The sequence below is a fragment of the Ovis aries genome, chromosome 4 (assembly GCF_016772045.2).
Source record: "Ovis aries strain OAR_USU_Benz2616 breed Rambouillet chromosome 4, ARS-UI_Ramb_v3.0, whole genome shotgun sequence".
NCBI lineage: Eukaryota > Metazoa > Chordata > Mammalia > Artiodactyla > Bovidae > Ovis > Ovis aries.
Window position 1 is genome coordinate 79322006 of NC_056057.1, and position 27728 is coordinate 79349733.

The 27728-nt window shown below is 39.5% G+C and overlaps 1 protein-coding gene across 3 annotated transcripts in view; it reads right to left on the reverse strand.

Annotated features, from left to right (window-relative positions):
* The window catches only part of HECW1 (HECT, C2 and WW domain containing E3 ubiquitin protein ligase 1), a 492408-nt gene that overhangs the window by 131706 nt on the left and 332974 nt on the right, over positions 1 to 27728 (reverse strand). For all 3 annotated transcript variants that reach the window (XM_042248727.2, XM_060415079.1, XM_042248728.2), the window contains one exon: positions 390 to 532. In XM_042248727.2, the coding sequence (XP_042104661.1) occupies positions 390 to 532 (143 nt within the window). The remainder of the gene's footprint in view (positions 1 to 389; positions 533 to 27728) is intronic.

The window sequence follows — 27728 nt, forward strand, 5'->3', positions numbered from 1 at the left end:
ACCCAGTATTTCATCTTTTTATGGAAATGTCACAAATGATTAACTCCTACGCACAAGACAGGCATGTGAATGAAATGATATCCTTTGTGGTAAAACGAATTTTAATTTCTATCTGTACAGAAAAAAATGCTACAGTAAGGCCTTCTTTCACTAGCATCTTAGGAATTTTTACTGTTGTGCATAAGTAACCAGAGGTAAACAAACAAGGGGAAAAAGAAGGGTCTGTTTAATAAAATATCATAGCTTGAACAACATAGTAATGGGAGAAGCCAAGGAAAAAGCAGCACCAGTATTTCAGTTTGAGTCTCTATGAGGCTGTATTGTTGCCTTTCTTGGGCCTGGCCTGCTGGCTGATGCCTAGTGATACAGAGCTCTTGGTCAAGGTTTACCCTATGGCATGTCTTTCCAGGAGTCTTTGAACAGGCATTGACAGCTTTCCCAAAAAGCGCTTGATGATGGGGCGGCTCTTGGCAAACTTGTCCTTCACCTCAATTTCCAGCACATCCGTGGGCAAGGACACAAAGCTGAATTGCTGCAATGAAAAAACACATGACATCAATTAACTGTGAGGTGTGAGGGGTGGCCAATCCCCAGTCCATCTGCTTTGAATGATGTCATTGTCAAACATCCCAACAGCAATCTTTCTCTCTCTCTCTATTTGCCAACCTAAGTATAGCCACCTATCTCAAGGTTTTAGAAATGCTGTGAACTCTGTTTATTCCAGAAGTAAATAATGGCCACAATGAGAGATACCTCCTCCGTGCTTAAGAATAAGGTTATTTTCTTTCTTTTTTGGCCATTTGGATTGTGGGATATTAGTTCTTTGACCAGGAATCAAACCTATGCCCAGGGCCATGGAATCTCTGAGTCCTAATCACTGGACCACAATTCCCTAAAAATAAGGTTATTCTCTGACATTCAGATAATAAAATCAATCATAAAGGGAAAGAATGCTACCCAGGCCTTACCATACTCGACTGAAGTTATCAACATAGCTTCAGAAAGAACAAGCAAAACTCACAGTTAGGGAAATGTACTTGGAATCAACACCACAACATTTTTTTTTCATGATTATAATGGCAGAGATTTTTTAAAGTTTGATCATACAGTGCCTTCTGGTCAGTGGGAAGAGATAAGAACTCTCACTCTGTATTGATGGAAATGCACATTGATTCGACCCTTGGTAAGGGAATTGGTAATATTTCAGTTCAGTTCAGTTGCTCAGTTGTGTCTAACTCTTTGTGACACCATGGATTTCAGCATGCCAGGCTTCCCTGTCCATCACCAACTCCTGAAGCTTGCTTGAACTTATGTCCATCAAGTTGCTCATGCCAGCCAACCATCTCATCCTCTGTTGTCCCCTTCTCCTCCTGCCTTCAATCTTTCCAAGCATCAGGCTCTTTCCCAATGAGTTAGTTATTCACATCAGGTGGTCAAAGTGTTGGAGTTTCAGCTTTAGCGTCAGTCCTTCCAATGAATATTCAAGATTGATTTCATTTAGGATAGACTGGTTGGATCTCCTTGCAGTCCAAGGGACTCTTGTGAGTCGTCTCCAACACCACAGTTCAAAAGTATCAATTTTGATACTCTATCAACCACAGTTCAGTGCTCAGCTTTCTTTATGGTCCAACTTTCACATCCATACATGACTACTGGAAAAACCATAGCTTTGACTGCTGCTGCTGCTAAGTTGCGTCAGTCGTGTCTGACTCTGTGCTACCCCACAGACGGCAGCCCAACAGGCTCCTCTGTCCCTGGGATTCTCCAGGCAAGAACACTGGAGTGGGTTGCCATTTCCTTCTCCAATCTAGACAGACCTTTATTGGCAAAGTAATGTCTCTGCTTTTTTAATACATTGTTTAGGCTGGTTATAGCTTTTCTTCCAAGGAGCAGGCGTCTTTTAATTTCATGACTGCAGTCACCATCTGCAGTGATTTTGGAGCCCCCAAAATAAAGTCTACCACTGTTCCCATTGTTTCCCCATGTATCTGCCATGAAGTGATTGAACTGGATGCCATAATCTTAGTTTTCTGAATGTTGAGTTTTAAGTCAACTTTTTCACTTACCTCTTTCACTTTCATCAAGAGGCTCTTTAGTTCTTCTTCACTTTCTGCTGTAGGGTGGTATCATCTACATATCTGAGGTTATTGATATTTCTCCTGGCAATCTTGATTTCAGCTTGTGCTTCATCCAGCTCAGCATTTTGCATGATGTACTCTGCATATAAGTTAAATAAGCAGGGTGACAATATACAGCCTTGACGTACTCCTGTTCCAATTTGAAACCAGTCTGTCGTTCCATGATCAGTTCTAACTGTTGCTTCTTGACCTATACATGGATTTCTCAGGAGGCAGGTAAGGTGGTCTGGTATTCTCATCTCTTTAAGAATCTTCCACAGTCTGTTGTGATCCACACAGTCAAAGGCTTAGGCGTAGTCAATAAAGCAGAAGTAGACATTTTTCTAGAATTCTCTTGCTTTTTCAATGATCCAACAGATGTTGGCAATTTTATCTCTGACAAAAGGTTCCTCTGCCTTTTCTAAATCCAGCTTGAACATTGGGAAGTTCATGGTTCATATACTGTTGAAGCCTGGATGGCAGAATTTTGGGCATTAGTTTGTTAGCGTGTGAGATTACTGCAATTGTGTGGTAGTTTGAGCATTCTTTGGCATTGCCTTTCTTTGGGATTGGAATGAAAACTGACCTTTTCCAGTCCTGTGGTCACTGCTGAGTTTTCCAAATGTGCTGGCATATTGAGTGCAGCACTTTCATAGCATCATCTTTTAGGATTTGGAGTAGTTTAGCTGGAATTCCATCACCTCCACTAGCTTTGTTTGTAGTGATGCTTCCTAAGGCCCACTTGACTTTGCATTCCAGGATGTCTGGCTCTGGATGAGTGATCACACCATTGTGGTTATCTGGGTCATGAAGATCTTTTTTGTATAGTTCCTCTGTGTATTCTTGCCACCTCTTCTTAATATCTTCTGCTTCTGTTAGGTCCATACCATCTCTGTCCTTTATTGTACCCATCTTTGCATGAAATATTCCCTTGGTATCTCTAATTTTCTTGAAGAGATCTTTAGTCTTTCCCATTCTATTGTTTTCCTTTATTTCTTAGCATTGATCACTGAGGAAGGCTTTTTTATGTCTCTGTGTGATTCTTCTGAACTCTGCATTCAGATGGCTTTATCTTTCCTTTTCTCCTTTGTCTTCAGCTTCTCTTCTTTTCTCAGTTATTTGTAAGACCTTCTCAGGAAACCATTTTGCTTTTTTTACATTTCCTTTTCTTGGGGATGTTCTTGATTACTGCCTCCTGTATCATGTCATGAACCTCCGTCCATAGTCCTTCAGGCACTGTCTATCAGATCTGATTCCTTGAATCTATTTGTCACTTTCACTGTATAATTGTAAGGGATTTGATTTAGGTAACACCTGAATGGTCTAGTGGTTTTCCCTACTTTCTTCAATTTAAGTCTGACTTTTGCAATAAGGAGTTCATGATCTGAGCCACAGTCAGCTCCTGGTCTTAATTTTGCTGACTGTATAGAGCTTCTTCATCTTTGGCTGCAAAGAATATAATCAATCTGATTTTGGTATTGACCATCTGGTGAGGTCCACATGTAGAGTCTTCTCGTGTTGTTGGAAGAGGGTGTTTGCTATGACAAGTACGTTCTCTTGGCAAAACTCTTAGGCTTTGCCCTGCTTCATTTTGTTCTCCAAGGCCAAATTTGCCTGTTACTCCAGGTATCTCTTAACTCCCTACTTTTGCATTCCAGTCCCCTATGATGAAAAGGACACCTTTTCTTGGGTGTTAGTTCTAGAAGGTCTGGTAGGTCTTCATAGAACTATTCAGCTTCTTCAGCACTACTGGTTAGGGCAGAGACTTCGATTACTGTGATTTTGAATGGTTTGCCTTGGAAACGAACAGAGATCATTCTGTAATTTTTGAGATTGCACCCAAGTATTGCATTTTGGACTCTTTTGTTGATTATGAGGGCTACTCCATTTCTCTTAAAGGATTCTTGTCCAGAGTAGTAGATATAATGGTCATCTTGAGTTAAATTTGCCCATTCCAGTCCATTTTGGTTCATGATTCCTAAAATGTCAGTGTTCACTCTTGCCATCTCTTGGTTGACCGCTTCCAAATTACCTTGATTCATGGGCCTAACATTCCAGGTTCCTATGTAATATTGTTCTTTACAGTATTGGACTTTACTTTCATCACTAGTCACATCCACAGCTGGGCACTGTTTTTGCTTTGGCTCTGTCTATTCATTCTTTCTGGTGTTATTTCTCCACTCTTCTCCCATAGCATATTGGGCACCTACCAACCTGGGCCAGGAGTTCATCTTTCAGTTTCATATCTTTTTGCCTTTTCATACTGTTTATTGGGTTCTCAAGGCAAGAATACAGAAGTAGTCTGCCATTGTCTTCTCCTGTGGACCACATTTTGTCAGAACTCTCCACCATGACCCATCCGTCTTGGGTGGCCCTATGTGGCATGTTTCATGGGTCCCTGTTATCAGTTTGACTAGTTTTCTGTGACTGTGGTTTTCATTCTGTCTGCCCTCTGATGGATAAGGATAAGAGGCTTATGGAAGCTTCCTGGATGGAGAAACTGACTGTGGGGGAACCTGGGTCTTGTTCTGATGGACGGGAAAATGCTCAGTAAATCTCTAGTCCAATTTTCTGTCGATGGGCAGGGCTATGTTCCCTCCCTGTTGTTTGACCTGAGACCAAACTATGGTGGAGGTAATAAAGATAATGGCAACCTCCTTCAAAAGGTAGCCTTCACGCACTGCTGCACTCAGGGCGCCTGACCCTGTAGCAGGCCACCACTGACCCACACCTCTGCTAGAGACTCCTGGATACTCACAGGTAAGTCTGGGTCAATCTCTTGTGGGGTCACTGCTCCTTTCCCCTGGGTCTTGGTGCACACAAGGTTTTGTTTGTGCCCTCCAAGAGTCTGTTTCCCCAGTCCTGTGGAAGTTCTGTAATCAAATCCCACTGGCCTCTGAAGTCAAAGTCCCTGGGGGTTCCCAGTCCCTTTGCTAGATCCCCACATTGGGAAATCTGTTGTGGTTCCTATAACTTTCTTAACAGTGTGAAAATTTATTTGGTATAATTGTTCTGCAATTTGTGGTAATATTTATTGGCATTTAAATTACAAATTCCCTTTAACCCAGAATTATACTTCTAGGACTTTTCCTTCTGGATTAATTTGCATGTGTGTTCAAAATTATGTTTTTTATAAGGACGTTCAATGAGCATTATTAACCATCATAAAAGGCTGGAAAAATGTAAAAAGTATCTAGCAATAGGAAGCCAGCTAAATGAAGGACCGTAAATCTTTGAAATACAGAACTTTGCTGGCATTAAAAAGCAATAGGTAAATAAATATGCTCTGACATGAAATAACATGTGACATATTAAGTAGAAAAAGGCAAGATGTGAATAAAAATGTGAAGAGTGGGAACCCATTTGTACTTTGAATTGCAAAGAAAATGCCTTGAGGGTATGTGGCCTCCTGGGGACGGGAGAGTGGGAGAAAGCAGATCTTTTTCATTCTATTCTACACTATTCATTTTTTATTCAGCATACTGTAGGACTTTTTAAAACAAGAGCAGCAACAATTGAAGGAAGACTGTGATCATCAGAAGATGGATGTCTTGGCCAGAAAATGTAGAAAAGGAGAAAGAGGTAAATGCTTTCATTGCCCAGTTCACACTATCTGGGGTGGGAAGGTCTTGAAGACACATTACAGTATCCTTGATCAACGGTTGTGAAACAGCTGAAATATAATTATTTTCTTCCATTCTGATTAATTCCTAACAGCAATCTTTTTTAATTTAGTTCATTTTTAATTTCAGAGGTTAAATATTAGTATATCAGGTATGCCAATGTTAATATCAGTCAGGATGGGCTGAGGCACAGTGCAGTAATGACCAAATTCCAAGTCTCAGTGACTTACAGCAGCAAAGCTTGTTCTTGGCTCACACTGGCTCTGTGGCTGGCAAAGGAAACTGCTCATTAGTCACTCAGGGAGCTAGGCTGATGGAGTGGACATGCTCTCAAACATTGCCAGCCATGGTAACAGAAGGAAAGAGAACTCCGGAGGGTCTTTCTCTTGCAAATAAGTGCTCACTTTCAAATCCAAGTCTTCATCACAGCTAGACACACACCCCAGCCACCCACAGAGAACAGGAGGTGTGATGTTACCAAGTGTCTGGGAGATACAGAACAAAAATATTTGGCAAACAGCAATAATGACTTCCATGCCCACCATGTGGTGCTTCTAATTTCCATTACAAATTAGTTTTAGTTAACATCTATATAATTCATATGATATCACTCATATGTGGAATCTAATTTTTTTTAATTGATACAAATGAACTTATTTACAAAATAAGTCTATTCTGAAACAGACTTACAGATATCAAAAACAAACTTATAGTTACCATATAGGAAATGTATGGGGGAGGGAGGGAAGTATCAGGAGCTTGGAATGAACATACACACACTACTATACATAAGACAGATAACCAGGGAATTCCCTGGTTGTCCAGTGGAAAGGACTTGGTACTTTCATTTCTGTGGGCTCCAGGTTCAATCCCTGGTCATGGAACTAAGATCCCACATGCAGCATGGACCCCCCAAAAAGATAGATAACCAACAAGGACCTGTGGGAATTCTACTCAATATGAGAAAAGAATATAAAAAAAGAATGAATACCTGAAACTAACACAACATTGTAAATCAACTATACTCCAATAAAATTTTTAAAAATTAACTAAAAAAAGTACCAAAACATCTATGTAATTCCCAAGAATCAATCATTTATGGCACTGAGAAAACTGGACTTACAGACACGCTAAGCCTGAGGATGAAACTCAGGAATTGGATTCTCCTCCAAGCAGGCCTGACTGCAAGAGCATCCCAGCGCCCAACTATCTTATGTCCCAAAGCTTCCATATCTTCTGCCCAGTAATTCTATTCTGAAGTGTACTATAATGGATCTCCTAATGCTTGACCATAGACTCAAGTGTACTGCAGTAGATGTAGATGATAGAATAGTTTATAATTTTCTAAATCACAATAATATATGATTATACTAAATATGCAATTACAATTATACCACGTTAAATGACAAGATAGAAAATGTTTGTTTTCCAATGCTAAGTGACAAAAGCAGGAAATATATAACTCATGATCACAATAATGTGAGTGAAATGAATAGAAAAAAGACTGGAAAGAATCACAACAAATTTTAATAGCAGTTGCTTTACTGAGTAAGATTTTGTCCCCCCACCATTTTTTCTCTGATGAGCATGAATTATTTTTATAATGAGAAGTAGCATGTAAGAATTAAAGATTTTAAAATTAAAAAAAATAAATAAATAAAATAAAAATTAAAAAAAAAAATAAAAACAAGAGTATTTCTGGCTCTAGTAGCCTACATGGGACATGGAAGTCAGCTTACCAAGACATACTCTGAAACTTGGCAGCAAATCCTGAGTTCTTTCCTCCCTTTACAAAGTCTTCCTTCTCAGCCTCTCTTCACATATCCACCCCTTCATCAGTGGCATCAGACCTTCCCCACCATGCCCTTACTTCCATGCCAGGGTTTACTGGAGTCTATATAAACTGTCAGCTAGGTTAAGTCTTTATTTTAAATTGTTATTGGAGTATAGTTAAGATGCAATGTTGTGTTAGTTTCAAGTGTCCAGCAAAAGTGAATCAGTTATACACATATCCATTCTTTTTTCAGATTCTTTCCCCATATGGGTTATTACAGAACATTATACAGGTCACTTTATATTTTTAGTGTATTAACTGATTAAAAAATTAAATATAACTGTTTAGAATGTCTGTAAATAAATGGCTGCAGAGTTTTTAGAGAATCCTGCTTCTGACCTACACTAATGCAGCAAAACTGCCTTCCCCTTCCCCCATAAATGGTCATTCTTGATTGTTCCCTTTAACCACTAAAGATCCTCTGGAGAAGGGAATAGCAATCCACTCCAGTATTCTTGCCTGGAGAATTCCATGGACAAAGAAGCCCGGTGGGCTACAGTTCGTGGGGTCACAAAGAGTTGAACACGATTGAGTCACTAACACACACACACACAAACAGGCCAGGTTCTTTTAAGAACCAGTGAGCACCTCTAAAAGTGTAAAAACCTGTCTATTCCTGAGCAAACTACTTGTGCCCATGAGCCTGAGGCCAGGGTGATGTCTCCTGTCTGGCTGCTGACCTGACTCCTTCTTTGAGCCCTTAAAGAACTTGTGGAGTGAGGGGACTTGGCTTTTTTTCTACATCTGCACATCTCAGTTCTTGACTGTTTTATGCATGGCCTCACTGAACCTTAGCTTCTTCAACTGTAGACTGGGAAAAAAAGGTCCATATCCTGTTAGATGAAACTGCATCCTTCTCTCTTTATATCCAGACTCTACCTGCCCTGTCCTCTAGCATCTCCTTCTTCTGATTCTCTAATTTTTGGACTTTTTTCAAATTTACTTCCTTATTTCATAAATGGTCAGGCCAGAAGGCAGACAGATCAGGTAAGACAACTGAGAAATGAGGAGGAGTCCTGGCAGGAAAGGAGGAAAAGACAGCACGTATGTGGACAGGCTAAATGTCAGTGAGAGCTATGGCATGTGGGAAAGAAAGAGGCCATAAGTTTCCAAGACTGGATTTGCAAGATTGATGGCATGTGGGAGGATTAATAGCTGGAAGAGAGGGGCTGAGTGACTGAATGTCCCAAAGCAATGAAGGCACAGAGTGATAGAAATAGGCGTTGGTTATGGAAGGATATTAGATTGTAAAGAGAGACCTGGAGGCTTGTGATGTTTTCACATGACCTTTTGTATAAGCACTGGAATGGATGACTGGGATGGAAATAAGGTCAATGAGATTGAGGAGGTGGAGGAAATAGGATGTCTGATAGATCATTCATGTGGAAACTGATCATTCAGGACAATGGCTAGTCTTGGGTAGAAAGGGAAGATGGTGCCATAGATAGAAAAGGACTGATTGTAGCCGAGTAACAAAAGGGACCCATTATTGCCTTGATGTAACCACGCAACGTCTCACATCAGTGTGAGAAAGGATATCATAATCAAAAAGGAAGAAATAGTTGTGAGAAATTTCAGAGACATATTCAGCATGACTTGGAAAGTATTTTCACTTACACATCTCAGAGGATAAAGCGTCTGCATGCAATGTAGGAGACCAGGTTTGATCCCTGGGTTGGGAAGATCCCCTGCAGAAGGAAATGGCAACCCACTCCAGTATTCTTACCTGGAGAATCCCATCGACAGAGGAGCCTGGAGGGGCTATAGTCCACGGGGTCGCAAAGAGTTGGACACAACTGAGTGACTTCACTTCACTTCACTTCATGAGAAAAGAAGACCCCAGTCTGAGAGAGCAGAAGTACAGTTGATTCATTTATGTCCACTTACAAACTTACGGAATTTGGGAAAGGTTGAGAATTGAAAAGCGGTAGCAATGGCTAACTTATTTTGGGTCATGTTACATTTGAAGAGGTAGGAGGGTGCTGAGGAGTAGGGCAGGAATAATAACTTGAAGCCATGATTGGATGCCTGGTGATGCGGGGGAGGAATGGTCCTAATTGTTGTGTGAAATGGGTTATGATATGCAGTGAAAGGGGCATCTAATTTTGCCTCTCTTCTCTTGTAGATGTAAGGGGAAAATAAAATACCAACTCCATTCACAAGAGGCTGCCTGGTGCCATTCAGTCAACACTATTATTCATTACTAATGAAAGTTAAATGGACTAGGCTTGGTATTTCCCGTGCAAAAGTTTTCAAAGGAGAAGGAAAGCATGAATGGAGTAAATGGAGCATGCAAACTGCAGCTACTCTTCTTTAGAACTATGCATGCTATATGATGTTCAAGTGGTTTTAGAAAAGGCAGAGGAACCAGAGATCAAATGGCCAACATCCGCTGGATCATGGAAAAAGCAAGAGAGTTCCAGAAAACATCTATTTCTGCTTTATTGACTATGCCAAAGCCTTTGACTGTGTGGATCACAACAAACTGTGGAAAATTCTTCAAGAGATGGGAATACCAGAGCAACTGACCTGCCTCTTGAGAAATCTGTATGCAGATCAGGAAGCAACAGTTAGAACTGGACATGGAACAACAGACTGGTTCCAAATAGGAAAAGGAGTACATCAAGGCTGTATATTGTCACCCTGCTTATTTAACTTATATGCAGAGTACATCATGAGAAACGCTGGACTGGATGAAGCACAAGCTGGAATCAAGATTGCCGGGAGAAATATCAATAACCTCAGATAAGTAGATGACACCACCCTTATGGCAGAAAGTGAAGAGGAACTAAAAAGCCTCGATGAAAGTGAAAGGGGAGAGTGAAAAAGTTGGCTTAAAGCTCAACATTCAGAAAACGAAGACCATGGCATCTAGTCCCATCACTTCATGGGAAATAGATGGGGAAACAGTGGAAACAGTGTCAGACTTTATTTTGGGGGCTCCAAAATCACTGCAGATGATGACTGCAGCCATGAAATTAAAAGACGCTTACTCCTTGGAAGAAAAGTTATGACCAACCTAGGTAGCATATTCAAAAGCAGAGACATTACTTTGCTGACTAAGGTCCGTTTGGTCAAGGCTATGGTTTTTCCTGTGGTCATGTATGGATGTGAGAGTTGGACTGTGAAGAAGGCTGAGCGCCGAAGAATTGATGCTTTTGAACTGTGGTGTTGGAGAAGACTCTTGAGAGTCCCTTGGACTACAAGGAGATCCAACCAGTCCATCCTAAAGGAGATCAGCCCTGGAATTTCTTTGGAAGGAATGATGCTAAAGCTGAAACTCCAATACTTTGGCCACTTCATGTGAAGAGTTGACTCACTGGAAAAGACTCTGATGCTGGGAGGGATTGGGGGCAGGAGGAGAAGGGGACGACAGAGGATGAGATGGCTGGATGGCATCACTGACTCGATGGACGTGAGTCTGAGTGAACTCCGGGAGTTGGTGATGGACAGGGAGGCCTGGCGTGCTGCGATTCATGGGGTCACAAAGATTCGTACATGACTGAGCGACTGAACTGAACTGAACTGAACTGATGCTATATGACTTTCAGTTCAGGCACCACTATTCATTGAGTTTAAAAAATGAACTTAAAAATAGTGTTTCCTAAAGTCAACAAAAGACGGAAAAACAACTTCACTAGCAGAGCAATCACTGAATCAAGAGCAATGTTTTTTTCTCTCTCACTAGCAACAGGGTTTCATATTAAGAGCTGATGCTCCTGGATTCTGGGTATAGGAGACCTGCCTCCAGGCAGTGTGCAGCCTGACTCTATTCTGGGAAAGATGTACCAGAATCCTGCTGGGGAGTGAGCCTTGTATCTGCAGGAAATCTAATTGCTTTCAATCATAAAGGCTGCTTTTATAAATTTGTGATCTTTTACTTCTTCCTTTGGGTTAATATACAAAATATATAAAGAACTCATAAACCTCAAAAACAAAAATCCAACCAATTAAACAATGACCAAAGGGCCCGAATAGACATTTTTCCAAAGGCATACAAATGACTAACAGGGGCATGAAAAGGTATTCTACATCACTAATCATCACGAAATGCAAAGGCACAAGTAGATATCACCTTGTGCCTGTTAAGATGTCTACTATTAAAAGATAAGCAATAACAAATGTTGGTAAGGACATGGAGAAAATGTAATCCTTGTACACTGTTGGTGAGTATATAAACTGGTACAAGCACTGTGGAAAACAGCATACAGGTTCCTTAAGAAACTAAAAGTGGGACTTTCATATGATTCAACAATCCTATTTCTGGGTATATATCCAAAGGAAAATAAATAACTCAAAGAGATATCTAAATTACCATGTTCACTGAAGCATTATTCATAATAGCCAATGTATGGAAACAACCTAAGTGTCCATTGACAAATAGACAAAGGAGATGATATATACATGTGTGTGTGCATACAGCAGAATATTATACAGCCATAAAATAGAAGGAACTCCTGCCATTTGCAACAACATGGAAACGAGCCAAAAACAAATGGCGCATGACATATGTGGAATTAAAAAAACAAGAGTTGAACTCATAGAGAGTTGAATGGTAGTTTCCAGGGTCTGAGAGAGAGAGGGGAAGTTGGGAGAGGCTGCTGGGGTACAAACTTTTAGTTATAACTAAATCTTATAATCTAATGTAGAATATGATGCACATAGTTAGCAATACTTTTGTATAACTGAAACTTTCTAAGAGAATAAAACTTAAGCATTCTCAACTGAAAAAAAGGTAAAAAAAATATTTGAAAGAGTATACAGGATGCTACGTGAAGTCAAGTTGGCCTTAGGAAGCATCACTATGAACAAAGCTAGTGGAGGTGATACAATTCGAGTTGAGCTATTTCAAATCCTGAAAGATGATGCTCTGAAAGTGCTGCACTCAATATGCCAGCACATTTGGAAAACTCAGCAGTGGCTACAGGACTGGAAAAGGTCAGTTTTCATTCCAATCCCAAAGAAAGGCAATGCCAAAGAATGCTCAAACTACCACACAATTGCACTCATCTCTAGCAAAGTAATGCTTAAAATTCTCCAAGCCAGCCTTCAGCAGTACATGAACTGTGAACTTCCAGATGTTCAAGCTGGTTTTAGAAAAGGTAGAGGAACCAGAGATCAAATTGCCTACATCCAATGGATCATGGAAAAAGCAAGAGAGTTCCAGAAAAACATCTATTTCTGCTTTATTGACTATGCCAAAGCCTTTGACTGTGTGGAAAACAATAAACTGTGGAAAATTCTTCAAGAGATGGGAACACCAGAGCACCTGACCTGCCTCTTGAGAAACCTATATGCAGGTCAGGAAGCAACAGTTAGAACTGGACATGGGACAACAGACTGGTTCCAAATAGGATAAGGAGTACGTCAAGGCTGTATATTGTCACCTTGCTTATTTAACTTATGCCGGAAGCCAGTGTGAGGAATCCCGCCCGTGACAAGGTCATGAGGAAGGAAGCTGACATACGCAAGGCGTGCTCAGACTTCAGGGACCCCTCTGGAAATTCCTAAGCATGTACCCCAACAAAAATCTGCCGGCTTTTGTGCTCTGCTTTTCTACTCTTCTGACATTTTCTGGAAAAAGTCAATTCAGGGCTTTAGTCTTCTGCATTTGAAAGAGTGTTTCAATCCAAAAAACCCTCTGATGGCTTTCTAGCCTGCCTCCAGGACTCTTACAGCTGCGCGTGTGAATGTTTGAGGCCTCCTGACTGCAGGAGGCACAGGAAGCTTAAAACATCCTAGGAATGTAGGGGCTTCCGAGGAGTCAAAATCTTTAGAATAGGACTGATTAAAGGTTTCATTTGTTGAGTCAATATTTGCTGCCAAATTTTCACATCCTTTATTTGTAGATATAGTTAGAAAAACAAGTAGTAGACCTTGTATTAGCAACATTAGATCTTTGAGTTAAGTACCTTCTTTGTTATATCCCACTGCACCTTTGTTCTATAGAGATGTAACTTTAATGCTTTAAGGAGATGTAGATTAAAGAAAAACACTTCAGGGGAAACAAAATTAACATTCATTAAGGAAGAGAGCCAAAAAGTGTTAACAAGCCTCTTGGCCAGAAGATAATGTAAATCACCTGAGACCTTTTGTATACAAAATGATGTATAGAAAGAGTCTGAGCTGCGAACACTACATAATTTTGTGTTACCCATTGATCTCTGTGTTTAATCAAAAGTATAAAAGGCCTTCTGAACAATAAAGGAGGGGGCCAGCTTCTCAGGCCAGTTTCTCGGACCAGTTTCTCGAACTAGTCTCCCGGCCTGGTTTCTTGGGGCTCTGGCTCCCCCCATGTCTTTCTCTCTCTTTCTTCTTCTCTCCCTTTCCTTCTCTCTGCTCTTTACTTTAACTTCAGGCTGAATCTCCACCTGGGGTGCGGAGGCTCGCCAGGTCTACTTACTTGCCCTGGCTGTTAAGACCCGCACGAAAGGGAGCTTAAGGCGAGGCACCCTTAGATATTCAAGTGGGCGCCGGTGGCCCAACGTAGATGGTGCAAATTCCTTGTCTGGAATTTTATTGGCCTTCCGCGTAAACCAAGCTATTCAGCCCTCTTCCTCCACTTAATCTTCTTACTACGCTATAGTTTCTTAATCTAATCTTACATTAATAAATAAACAAGTCTTTCCACGCCGACGCCGTCCACCCTTCGAATTCCCTGGATCCACCGGGGCTGGACCCTGGCAAACTTATATGCAGAGTACATCATGAGAAACACTGGACTGGAAGAAGCACAAGCTGAAATCAAGATTGCTGTGAGAAGTATCAATAACCTCAGATAAGTAGATGACACCACCCTTATGGCAGAAAGTGAAAAAGCCTCTTGATGAAAGTGAAAGAGGAGAGTGAAAAAGTTGGCTTAAAGCTCAACATTCAGAAAACGAAGATCCATGGCATCAGGTCCCATCACTTCATGGGAAATAGATGGGGAAACGGTGGAAACAGTGGCTGACTTTATTTTTTTGGGCTCCAAAATCACTGCAGATGATGACTGCAGCCATGAAATTAAAAGACGCTTGCTCCTTGGAAGGAAGGTTATGACCAACCTAGACAACATATTGAAAAGCAGAGACATTACTTTGTCAACAAAGGTCTGTCTAGTCAAGGCTATGGTTTTTCCAGTGGTCATGAATGGATGTGAAAGTTGGACTATAAAGAAAGCTGAGTGCCGAAGAATTGATGCTTTTGAACTGTGGTGTTGGATAAAACTCTTGAGATTCCCTTGGACTGCAAGGAGATCCAACAAGTCCATCCTAAAGGAGATCAGTCCTAGGTGTTCATTGGAAGGACTGATGTTGAAGCTGAAACTCCAATACTTTGGCCACCTGATGCGAAGAGCTGACACAGTTGAAAAGACCCTGATGCTGGGAAAGATTGAGGGCAGGAGGAGAAGGGGACAGCAGAGGACCATTGTTGGATGGTATCACTGACTCAATGGACATGGGTTTGGGTAGACTCCGGGAGTTGGTGATGGACAGGGAGGCCTGGCATGCTGTGGTTCATGGGGTTGCAGAGAGTCGGACATGCCTGAGTGACTGAAGTGAACTGTCAGGATGCTATGTGACCTCAGATTTGGCATTCCTGTGCTCATAGAAAATGTTAGGTCACTAAGTGATCCACACCTATAGAGATGGGCTAACAGCTGAGGCCAGAACCCCTACTCTTCTCTCTACCATCTAGCAGCCCATAAGTTGAGAAAATCTCCATCTCCCCCTTTCCCAATCATAGTTCCCAACAATTGAGCCATTATCCCTGTAGGAAAAGATGAGGGGATCCCCAGACATCTACCATGATTTCATTTCTCTTGAAGGTGTTGGAATGAGGGGAAGGGAGAAAAGAACAGAGTATGTCTCCTTTCAGTCCCAGACCCTCAAACCACAATCCTGGTCTATGGTGGATAGGAGTAAAAGAGATTTAAACTGAGCATGAAACTAGACTTGATTGGATTATTCACAACTAAAAATGATCAGAAAGTTACAGCATATGCCTAAGACATCTTTAAGAGATAGTTGAGCATGGCTGAATGCAGAGGCTGGAAGAAATTAACAAATGATTATGGTATCACACCACTGAATTGAGGCAACTTAACTAAGCAGACTGTGTATCTATCCATCTATCTATCTACAGTGTGTGGTTTGGCAGGCATATAAAATATCTGTTTCTCAAATATTTTCTTGGTTATTTTAGCTGGGTTTGAAACCTTACTGCTAACTCCATCATTATGGATCTACCATCTACTGTTCCACATTATGTGTGGGCTGCATAATTACCCCTTTCACTTACCCTGTAAGTCACTGGACTTGCACTGTATTTCTTCTGTGTGTTTCTCTCATAGATATATTAAGTGATACCTATACCCACTAAGTGCCTCCCTTAAATAAAATATTCTTTTAGCCAAAGTTGGATATAGCCTAAATGTTAACCATAAGCTTTTACAAAAATAAAATCTCAGAAAATGTGAGGTTAGCTAATTAATCATGGAATTACTATAATAATTTTGTAATACATGAAATCAATAGCCTAAACACAGTAATTCAGTCATTATAAAATTTAAAATTAAAGTCATTGATAAAATGACAAGAACTCTATTGATTTTCCTTTGATATTTTTAACTTAAGATGCTGTCGTTTATATTGACTTTTGTTTGTATTCCTTTATTAACTTTATTCTAGGGTAATTATCCAAAGTACTTAAAAAAGGCTGAGAAAGCAAAATAAATTAAAGCCTGTTATAACTTGAGATTTTTCACTGGGCACAGCATTACTTCTTGCAATACAAGTCTGATGGAGAAAAAGAGGGGACCTACTAGTAGAGCCCCAGAAGAAAGGAATCGGTCAGAAATGGGCCTTGCTGAAGTGGACTTTCTGCCCAGTAAGGAAAGAGAGTCCAAAGATTTTGGCCATTTCTATTAATATGACTTAGTCCCTATTGGCTATTTCTTCTTCATTTTTTAAATGTGGCCAGTTTGTACAGATATACCAAGGATGACTGCAGACCATCTCTGAAATTCTGTGGGTTTTTCTTCTACTTGCCTTCTTTTCCTGATCCTAGTTCCTAAACCCATGTCTTTGACTCATCTGTTGTTGATTTCTATTTTTCTCAAGGCTACATGCTCAGAAATCCACTTTGATAGATTCTGCCTGACTCTAGCCTTACCTTTGATTTTTCGTATTAGCCAAAATATGACATTGCTGCTGGTGTTGGTCTTTAGCTTAATAAATTTCAGTCTATGAAAGAGACTATCCGATTCCAGCTCTGATTTGTAGTGTTTGTGTTTTTCTTGGTGTTAATAGGTACACCATGGCTGACCTCGCTTCATTATGTGCAGTCAGGAAGAGATGTGCACGGTGGCGCCTGGGAGCCCACATGTACTGGCTCCAGCACACCACTGGTCCCATGGATGGGTGTCCTAAGCCAACCCCTCGTCCAGTTCACTCTATTTCTCCATGAGATATTATAAGGCATTTGGTTTTACAGCTCCTCTCAAAACCTCCACTTCCATCTTATTTTTTTCAGAGGCTGCGAAGTGATGTTAACAGACAAATACAAGGAATACTTTAGCCAGTGGACATCAAATTCTTTGAATCCTAGGTTTAGTGGATGAGCCTTGGGCATCACCTGGGAACTAGAGGCAGTACCACTGGAGTTTTTAAGTTGGTGTTCCATTCATGAGTCCCTTTTATTAGAGTTTAGCTAAAGAAAGAACTGATTTGGTGTTTAGATGATGGTTGTCTATATCAAGGTACTTCAAGAGTTGTCTTTTTAAACTATTGTCCTGGGCAGGACTGCTAGTTAGGGCTTCTTGCATTCTAGCTATTGGTGCCAGCTTTGCATTTTGAAGAATGCTTTTCTTCCATAAAAGTGAATTTTGGGTTTATAATCTCACTTACCTTGTCCAGGTCAAGTGCAATTTAATTTCTGATTAAATTACTTAATCTTTAATCCACCAGGACTAAAGTTAATCTATTTAAAATCAATTAGTTTGGTTAAAACTCATTAGGGCTGGCTTATTACAATAATCACTAAGCTATTGTGCTTTGTGGGGATCAAGGGCTTCAGCCAGGCCCCTGTATTTATCTCTAGGGGGGTGTTTTTAACCTAAGCTGGTCTGCTTGCTCTGCTCAATCAGGTTTTTGTCATTTCCCCACCCAGTAGGTCTCATTCTTACTTACTCATGATGATATGGGGTTGACTGAACATGATAACTATAAAAGGTATACGATAGATATCATGATATATAAAAGAATACATGATATATAAAAGAATCCTCTTAAGCCTGACCCTTGTGAGTATATGTTCATGAATGACTCAAGATGTCAGGGCAGTGGCTTGGTTAAATGTAGGGGATGTCTCTGTTGTTGGTTTCTGACTCACAGTCAACCCCAGCACTAGAAGCTACCCTGCTCCACCTGTACTGTTTGATGTTCCTCTCACATGACAGAGCCCTCCTTTAAGTGCACTGTAGCTGGGGTATTGAAGGGACCCAGTGGACAAGAGTGGGTCACAACAACTAATTATAGTTACATCAGTACTCTTGCCTGGAAATCCCATGGACAGAGGAGCCTGGTAGGCTGCAGTCCATGGGGTCGCTAAGAGTTGGACTCGACTGAGCAACTTCACTTTCACTTTTCACTTTCATGCACTGGAGAAGGAAATGGCAACCCACTCCAGTGTTCTTGCCTGGAGAATCCCAGGGACGGCAGAGCCCAATGGGCTGCTGTCTGTGGGGTTGCACAGAGTCGGACACGACTGAAGCGACTTAGCAGCAGCAGCAGCATACTTCCCCATGTTCACCACCGTTATTCTGGTCCAAGATTCATCGTCTCCCGCTTAGGTTCTTCAGTTGCTTCCTAACTGATGCCCTTTCTCTACCCACACCCCAACACCCCTCACATCTGTCAGGACTGTGAAAGTCTTATTTAACATCTCACCAGCATTAGATATTGATCTGCTTCATTTTAGCCATTCGGGTATATTTGCAGTGGTATCACACAGTACTTTTAATTTTTAGTCCTGGATAACTATTTAAGTTGAGCACCCTTTTAATGTATTTATTGGCATTTGGACATTCTCCTTTGTGAAGTGCCTGTCCAAGTCTTTGGTCTATTTTTCTGTTAATTTTGGTCCTTTTCTTCTGGATTTGTAGGGACAGTCTGTGCATTTTAGATACCAATTCTTTGCTATTGAGATATAGTTCAATATTTTTCGAGGTTTGCTTTCAATATAGAGTTTTGATGAACATTCTGAATTTTAATATCATCCAACTGATCAATCTTATTTTATGGTTAATGCTTTCCATGCTCAACTTAAGAATTTTTTGGCTTCCACAAGGTCATGAAGTATTCTCACATATTTTGTTATGAATTGGAAGCTTTATTGTTATCATTTCATATCTAGATTTATAATCTCTTTGGAATGAACTTTTGTATATCTTGTGAGACTGTATTTAAGGTTCATTTGTTCTTTATATGGTCAGCAAACTGACCCAACACCAAGTTTTGAATAGGCCATCTTTCCTTACTATATTGCAATATTACCACTGTCATAAAACAATAACGATATGCATGTGCCTCTACTTCTGGATTGTAATCTATTCAGTTAGCTACTTGTCTGTTGGTGCCAATGTCATACTGTCTTTTTTTGTTTGTTTGTTTGTTTTTGAGGCACCATGAGGCATGTGGGATCTTAGTTCCCCAACCAGGAATCGAACCCATGCCCCCTGCAGTGGAAGCATGGAATCTTCCTTGGACCATCTTCACAAAAGTCCTGAATGCCATACCATCTTAATTCCTATGGCTTTATATTTATCATGATATCTTGTAAGAGAAGTCCTTCTGTTTTTCTTCTTCTACCAGATTCTCTTGCCTCTTCTTGGTCTCCTTCATTTCTATATAGATTTTTAGAATTAGCTTGCCAGTTAACATTAAAAATATCTTTTACAATTTTGATTGATGTGTCATCGAATTTACAGATCTGAGGAAAAACCAACACCTTAACACTTTAATTTTATAAGCCTTGAACATATAATATTTCTCCTTTTATTTAGTCTGCATTTAACTTCTCTTAGAAATGCTGTAGTGTTCAATATAGAGATCGTCCACATTTTTGTTAGATTTAGTCCAAGGTATTTAATGTTTTTTGATGCAATTCTAATTAGTATCTTTAAGTTTTTAAAAATTTCTATTTGCCTATAGAAATATACCTTACATTGGTTTTTATTTATTTAGTTACTTCACTAAATTCATATATTAATTTGAATAGTTTGTTGAGTCTTTTACACTGTTTACTTATACAACATTATTTGAGAATAAGCATAGTCTTTCTTTCTAATTCTGATGGTCTTTTTCCTGACTATATTGGCTGGGATTGCTAGTACAATATTAAATAGAAGTTGCTAAAGGGTTCATCCTTGTCTTGTTCTCAATTTCAAAGAAATGTATTTCAATATTTTATCAAGTATGATGTATGCTGTAGAGTTTATTATTATTCTTCCTCTTTAAAATCATATTGAAGAAGTTCCCTTCTATTCTCTAGTTTTCTAAGAGTTTTTAAAAATCAGGAAGGAATATCAAATTTTATTAATGACTTTTTCTGGATCTACTATAATAAACATATTTTTCCTTATGTTGTCAATGTGGTGGCTCATATGGACTTAAGCTTATACTTTAATAAAACATTTACAAAGAACAGAATACAGAAAAATAATATAAAAATAATATAATAATAATCCAAATACTGACAAGATCTAGAAAAATGTGAAATAATTGTAATTGTTATATAGTTGAATTATAGACACTGTTCACTGAAACAAGAGACTGGCATAGAATAAGTTCTCCTTATTCGATGTCTTTGACCTGAATGTATCAATAGCTATAGTCACTCAACAGTGGTACTGAGCAGGTAAAACTCCAATAAAAATTCTACCATCTTTCTAGCTGGAAGAACCAGGCAAAGGAGCCTGGGGCAACCAGCATTACCAGAGAATGAAACAGGAACTCTAGAAAGAAGAGAGACAAATTTTGTTTATAAACCTGGCCCAAGTTTCTGGTCAATCGCAGAATCATAAATGCAGAGGACAAATGAACTCAGCTTTGCATTTAGGGCTTAAAGAACCAAACTCTGATCTGAGGTCAGTTCAGTTCAGTTCAGTTGCTCAGTCGTCTTTGACTCTTTGCGACCCCATGAATTGCAGCACGCCAGGCCTCTCTGTCCATCACCAACTCCCAGAGTTCACTCAGACTCACGTCCATCGACTCAGTGATGCCATCCAGCCATCTCATCCTCAGTCGTCCCCCTCTCCTCCTGCCCCCAATCCCTCCCAGCATCAGAGTCTTTTCCAATGAGTCACCTCTTTGCATGAGGTGGCCAAAGTACTGGAGTTTCAGCTTTAGCATCATTCCTTCCAAAGAAATCCCAGGGTTGATCTCCTTCAGAATGGACTGGTTGGATCTCCTCGCAGTCCAAGGGTACTGCTTATCAAATGCATGACAGTGTGAGCTTAACCAGTGTGCATGAGCTTAACCAAATGCATGACAGTGCGAGCTGAATTCAATGTTTTTTGAAGCAACATAACAAAATGTACAACGTTTTCTACATGACATTTATAATATTCAAGGCATCATCCAGAATTAGACAGCATATCATAATATGTAATCTATATTACAATTATTCAAAGTCAAGAGTTTATCTTAGTGTTAATTCTAGCTGCTGTATATTTTAATAGTTTACACAAATGTTTGATGACTTACATCCATCATTATAATATCATACAGAGAATTCCCACTTTCCCAAAAGCCCTCTGTGCTCTTCCTATTCATCTTTCTCCTCTATAAAGCCCTGGAAACAACTGATCTTTTCACTCTCCCCATAGTTTTGTCCTGTCTAGAATGTCATATAGTTGCAATTATACAGTCTGCCTTTTAAGACTGGCTTCTTCACTTAATATGCATTTAAGGTTCCACCATGTCTTTTCATGGCTTGATAGCTCATAATAAAGATGGTGATTGCAGCAATGAAATTTAAAGACGCATACTCCTTGGAAGGAAAGTTATGACCAACCTAGACAGCATATTAAAAAGCAGAGACATTACTTTGCCAACAAAGGTCCATCTAGTCAAGGCTATGGTTTTCCAGTGGTCATGTATGGATGTGAGACTTGGACTATAAAGAAAGCTGAGTGCCGAAGAATTGATGCTTTTGAACTGTGGTGTTGGGGAAGACTCTTGAGGGTCCCTTAGACTGCAAGGAGATCCAACCAGTCCATCATAATGGAGATCAGTCCTGAGTGTTCATTGGAAGGACTGATGTTGAAGCTGAAACTCCAATACTTTGGCCACCTGATGTGAAGAGCTGACACAGTTGAAAAGACCCTGATGCTGGGAAAGATTGAGGGCAGGAGGAGAAGGGGACGACAGAGGATGAGATGGTTGGATGGCATCATTGACTCGATGGACATGGGTTTGGGTGGACTCCGGGAACTGGTGATGGACAGGGAGGCCTGGCATGCTGTGGTTCATGGGGTCGCAAAGAGTTGGACATGACTGAGTGACTGAACTGAACTGAATGTCTGGATGGACAATGGACAACTGTTTTATAACATTTATCCATTCAACTGCTGAAGGACATATTGGTTGTTTCCAAATTTTGGCAATTATGAGAGTAAAGCTTCTATAAATATTCATGTGCAGGCTTTAGTGTGGATGTAAGTTTTCAAATCCTTTGGTCTCTTATTGTTGAATTTTAGCACTTCTTTGTATATTTTGGATACCATGCCTTTATCAGATGTTTATAATTCTCATGTAAACACTGTCTCCCAGTTTGTGGCTTTTCCTCTGATTCTATTGACATTGTCTTTCACAGAGCAGAAGTTTTCATTTTAATGAAATCCAGCTTGTAAGTTATTTTTTTCACAAATTGTGTTTCTGATGTTGTATCTAAAAAGGCATCATTCTACCCAAGGTCATCTAGGTTTCCTCCTATTTTATTTGCTAGGAGTTTAATAGCTTTTCATTTTACACTCAAGTCTGTGATCTATATTGAGTTTATTTTTGTGAAGAGTGTAAGGTCTATAGCCAGATTCTTTTTTTTTTTTTTTTTTTGCATCTGAATGTCAGGTTGTTTTGGCTCCATTTATTAAGGAGATTTTCTATTTTCCATTGCATTGCCTTTTGCTCCTTTGTCAAAGACCAGTTGACCATATGGGAGTCTATTTCTGGGCTCTCTATTCTGTTCCATTGATTTACTTGTATGTATGTATGCATGCATGTATGTATTGGCAATATTACACTGTACTGATAACTGTAGCTTTACAGTAAGGTTTGAAGATGGGTGGCATCAGTCCTAAAAACTTGCTCTGCTCCTTCAATACTGTGTTGGCTATTATGGGTCTTTAGCCTCTCCATATAAACTCTAGAATTAGTTTGTCAGCAAGTCATAGCAAGTCATAAAAATAACTTGCTGGGATTTTGATTGGGATTGCATTGAATCTATAGATCAGATTGGGAAGAACAGACATCTCTATACCTTCCTATCCATGAACATGGACTATATCTCAATTTATTTAGCTCTTCTTTGATTTCATTCTTCAGTTTTGTGGTTATACAGATCTTGTACATATTTTGATAGGTTCATACCTAAGTATTTCATGTATTTCTAATTTCAAGTTTCATTTGTTCATATATATAAATGCAACTGACTTTCTATATTGGCTCTGTACCCTGCAGTCATGTTATAATCAGTTATTAGTTATAAGAGTTTTTTTTTAATTCTTTTGGATTTTCTACATAGACAATCATATAATCCATGGAAAAGTTTTAAGTCTTCCTTCCCAATCTATATTCCTTTTATTTCTTTTTCTTGCTTTATTCCATTAGCAAAGATTTCCAGTATAATGTTGAAAAAGAGAGGTGAGAGGTTACTTTATTGCCTTGTTCCTGCCCTTTAGTGGGGGAAACCTTTGAGATTATCACCATTAGTATGTTGTCAACTGTAGAACTTCACAATTGTAAAGATTCTCTATCAAGCTGAAAAAGATACTTAAAAAACTAAAAAATAGTGCCCACTAAAAAACTGAGATCTACTCATAGGACTGTAAACATCCTCTCATACCTTCCTCTCACACCTTACCACCATATTACTAAAGTTCTATTTATTGCTGTTTCTTTTCTTTAGTATGTTGTACCTGGCTATTAAGACAAAACTATAAGCCACATCAAAAAGCAAAAAGCAAAAAAAAAAAAAAAAAAAAAAAGAAGAAGATACACACCAAGCATCAGAACCAGACATGGTTCAGTTCAGTTCATTTGCTCAGTCATGTCTGACTCTTTGCAACCCCATGAACTGCAGCACGCCAGGCCTCCCTGTCCATCACCAACTCCCAGAGACCACCCAAACCCACGTCCATTGAGTTGGTGTTGCCATCCAACTATCTTATCCTCTGTTGTCCTCTTCTCTCCTGCCCTCAATCTTTCCCAGCATCAGGGTCTTTTCAAATGAGTCAGCTCTTCACATCAGGTGGCCAAAGTGTTGGAGTTTAGGGATGTCATAAGTGCTAGACCAAGAATTTAGAACTGTGATTAATATAGGAAGGGCTCTAATGGACAACATGCAAGAACAAATGGGCAATGTGAGCAGAGGGATGAAAAACTTAAGAAAGAGCCAAAAAGAAAGGCTAGAGATTAAAAAAAAAAAAAAAACTGTTACCAAAATGAAAAATACTTTTGACGGGCTGATTTGTGGACTGGACACAGCTGAGGAAAAAAACAAAAACAAAAAACATGAGCTAGAGATATATCAGTAAAATTCTTATTCTCAAAATAAAAACCTGGGAGAACAAATGCTGAAAGGAACAGAACAAAACATCCAAGGACTGTGGGGCAACTACAATAGGAATAACATATACATAATGGGAATACCAGAAGGAGAAGAAAGAGAAAAAAGAACAGAATATAGAAAATTATAGTGATGAAAATTTGCCCAAATTAATGTCAGACACTGAACTACAAATTTAGGAAGCTTGGGGAACACCAAGCAAGACAAATGTCTGAAAGTTACCACTAGACATATTATTTTCAAACTACAGAAAATCAAATACAAAAAGATCTGAAAGAAGCAAGAAGAAAAAACCATCTTACTTACAGAGGAACAAAGATTAGAATCATATTTATCTTCTCCTCACAAACAGAAGGTTGCCACTTCTGGAGAAGGAAATGGCAACCCACTCCAGCATTCTTGCCTGGAAAATCCCATGGACAGAGGAGCCTGGTAGGTTACAGTTCATGGGGTTCCAAAGAGTTGGGCATGACTGAGCAACTCCACTTTCAGAAACAAAGCAAACAAGGAGAGAATGGAATGAAATATGAAAAGTGGCTGAGAGAAAAAACAAAACAAACATAATCTAAAATTTGGTACCCTGCAAAATTGTCACCTCTGTAATGTGAACTTCTTAAGTGTCTTGGGTGGCCCTACACAGCATGGCTCATAGTTTCATTCAGTTAGACAAGGCTGTGATCCAAGTGATCGGTTTGGTTACTTTTCCGTTTTATAGTTTTAGCTTTTTAAAATATGCTTCTAGGATCCATTTCCAGTTAATTTTTGTATATAGTGTGAAGTAAAGATTGCTCTTCATTTCTTCCATATGGATGTTGAGTAGTTCCAGTACCTTTTGCTGAAAAGACTTTCCTGCTTCTTGTACTGTGTTGGTACCCATGTCACATTTCAGTTGAACAAATATGTATGGGTCTGTTTCTGGGCTCTCTATTTCATACCATTGAGGAATCTGTCTTTCTTTCATCTTTGTGACTCTGTCTTGATTACTGTACCTTTCTGGTAAATCTTGAAACTAGTAGAAAAAGTCTTTCAACTTTGTTCTTTATTTTATATATCTATATATATAATTTTATATTATAAATTAATTTATAATTTAATTATAATTTTTTAAAAATTTAAATTATAATTTTTATATTATATATATAATTTTATTTATTTTTGGCCCTCTGGGTCTTTGCTGCTGTGCATGCTTCTCATCCTCGGTTGTCCCCTTTTCCTCCTGCCCCTAATCCCTCCCATCATCAGAGTCTTTTCCAATGAGTCAACTCTTCGCATGAGGTGGCCAGAGTACTGGAGCTTCAGCTTTAGCATCATTCCTTCCAAAAAAATCCCAGGGCTGATCTCCTTCAGAATGGACTGGTTGGATCTCCCTGCAGTCCAAGGGACCCTCAAGAGTCTTCTCCAACACCACAGTTCAAAAGCATCAATTCTCTGGCACTCAGCCTTCTTCACAGTCCAACTCTCACATCGATACATGACTACTGGAAAAACCATAGCCTTGACTAGATGGACCTTAGTCAGCAAAGTAATGTCTCTGCTTTTGAATATGCTATCTAGGTTGGTCATAACTTTTCTTCCAAGGAGTAAGCGTCTTTTAATTTCATGGCTGCAGTTACCATCTGCAGTGATTTTGGAGCCCCAAAAAATAAAGTCTGACACTGTTTCTACTGTTTCCCCATCTATTTCCCATGAAGTGATGGGACCAGATGCCATGATCTTTGTTTTCTGAATGTTGAGCTTTAAGCCAACTTTTTCACTCTCCTCTTTCACTTTTATCAAGAGGCTTTTTAGTCTCTCTTCACTTTCTGCCATAAGGGTGGTGTTATCTGCATATCTGAGGTTATTGGAGACTGGAATACAAAAGTAGGAAGTCAAGAGATACCTGGAATAACAGGCAAGTTTGACCTTGGAGTACAGAATGAAGCAGGGCAAAGGCTAATGGACTTTTGCCAAGAGAACACACTGGTCATAGCAAGCACCCTCTTCCAACAACACAAGACAAGACTCTACATATGGACATCACCAGATGGTCAATACTGAAATCAGATTTATTATATTCTTTGAAGCCAAAGATGGAGAATCTCTGTACAGTCAGCAAAAATAAGACTGGGAGCTGACTGTGGCTTAGATCATGATCTCCTTATTTCCAAATTCAGACTTAAATTGAAGAAAGTAGGGAAAACCACTAGATCATTCAGTTATGAACTAAATCAAATACATTATGATTATACAGTAGTGGTGACAGATAGATTCAAGGGATTAGATCTGATAGTGCCTGAAGAACTATGGATGGATGTTCGTAACACCGTACAGGAGGCAGTAACCAAAACCATTCCCATGAAAAAGAAATGCAAAAAGGCAAAATGGTTGTCTGAGGAGGCCTTACAAACAGCTGAGAAAGGAAGAGAAGTGAGAAGCAAAGGAGAAAAGGAAAGATATACTCATCTGAATGCAGAGTTCCAAAGAATACAAGGAGAGATAAGAAAGCCTTCCTCAGTGATCAGTGCAAAGACTAGAAGAAATCAATAGAATGGGAAAGACTAGAGATCTCTTCAAGAAAATTAGAGATACCAAGGGAACATTTCATGCAAAGATGGATACAATAAAGGACAGAAATTGTATGGACCTAATAGAAACAGAAGATATTAAGAAGAGGTGGCAAGAATACACAGAACAACTCTACAAAAAAGATCTTAATGACCTAGATAACCACGATGGTGTGATCCTTACCTAGAGCCAGATATCCTAGAGTGCAAAGTCAAGTGGGTTGTAGGAAGCATCACTATGAACAAAGCTAGTAGAGGTGACAGAATTCCAGTTGAGCTATTTCAAATCCTAAAAGATGATGCTGTGAAAGTGCTACACTCAATATGCCAGCACATTTGGAAAACTCAGCAATGGCCACAGGACTGGAAAAGGTCAGTTTTCATTCCAATCCTAAAGAAAGGAAATGCCAAAGGATATTCAAACTACCACACAATTGCACTCATCTCACACACTAGCAAAGTAATGCTCAAAATTCTCCAAGTTAGACGTCAACAGTACATGAACTGAGAACTTCCAGATGTTCAAGCTGGAGTTAGAAAAGGCAGAAGAACCAGAGATCAAAAAAACCAACATCCACTGGATCACAGAAAAGCAAGAGAATTCCAGAAAAACATCTACTTCTGCTTTATTGACTACACCAAAGCTTTTGACTGTGTGGAACACAACAAACTATAGAAAATTCTGAAAGAGATGGGAATACCAGACCACCTAACCTGCCTCCTGAGAAATCTGTATGCAGGTCAAGAAGCAGCAGTTAGAACGGGACATGGAACAATGGCC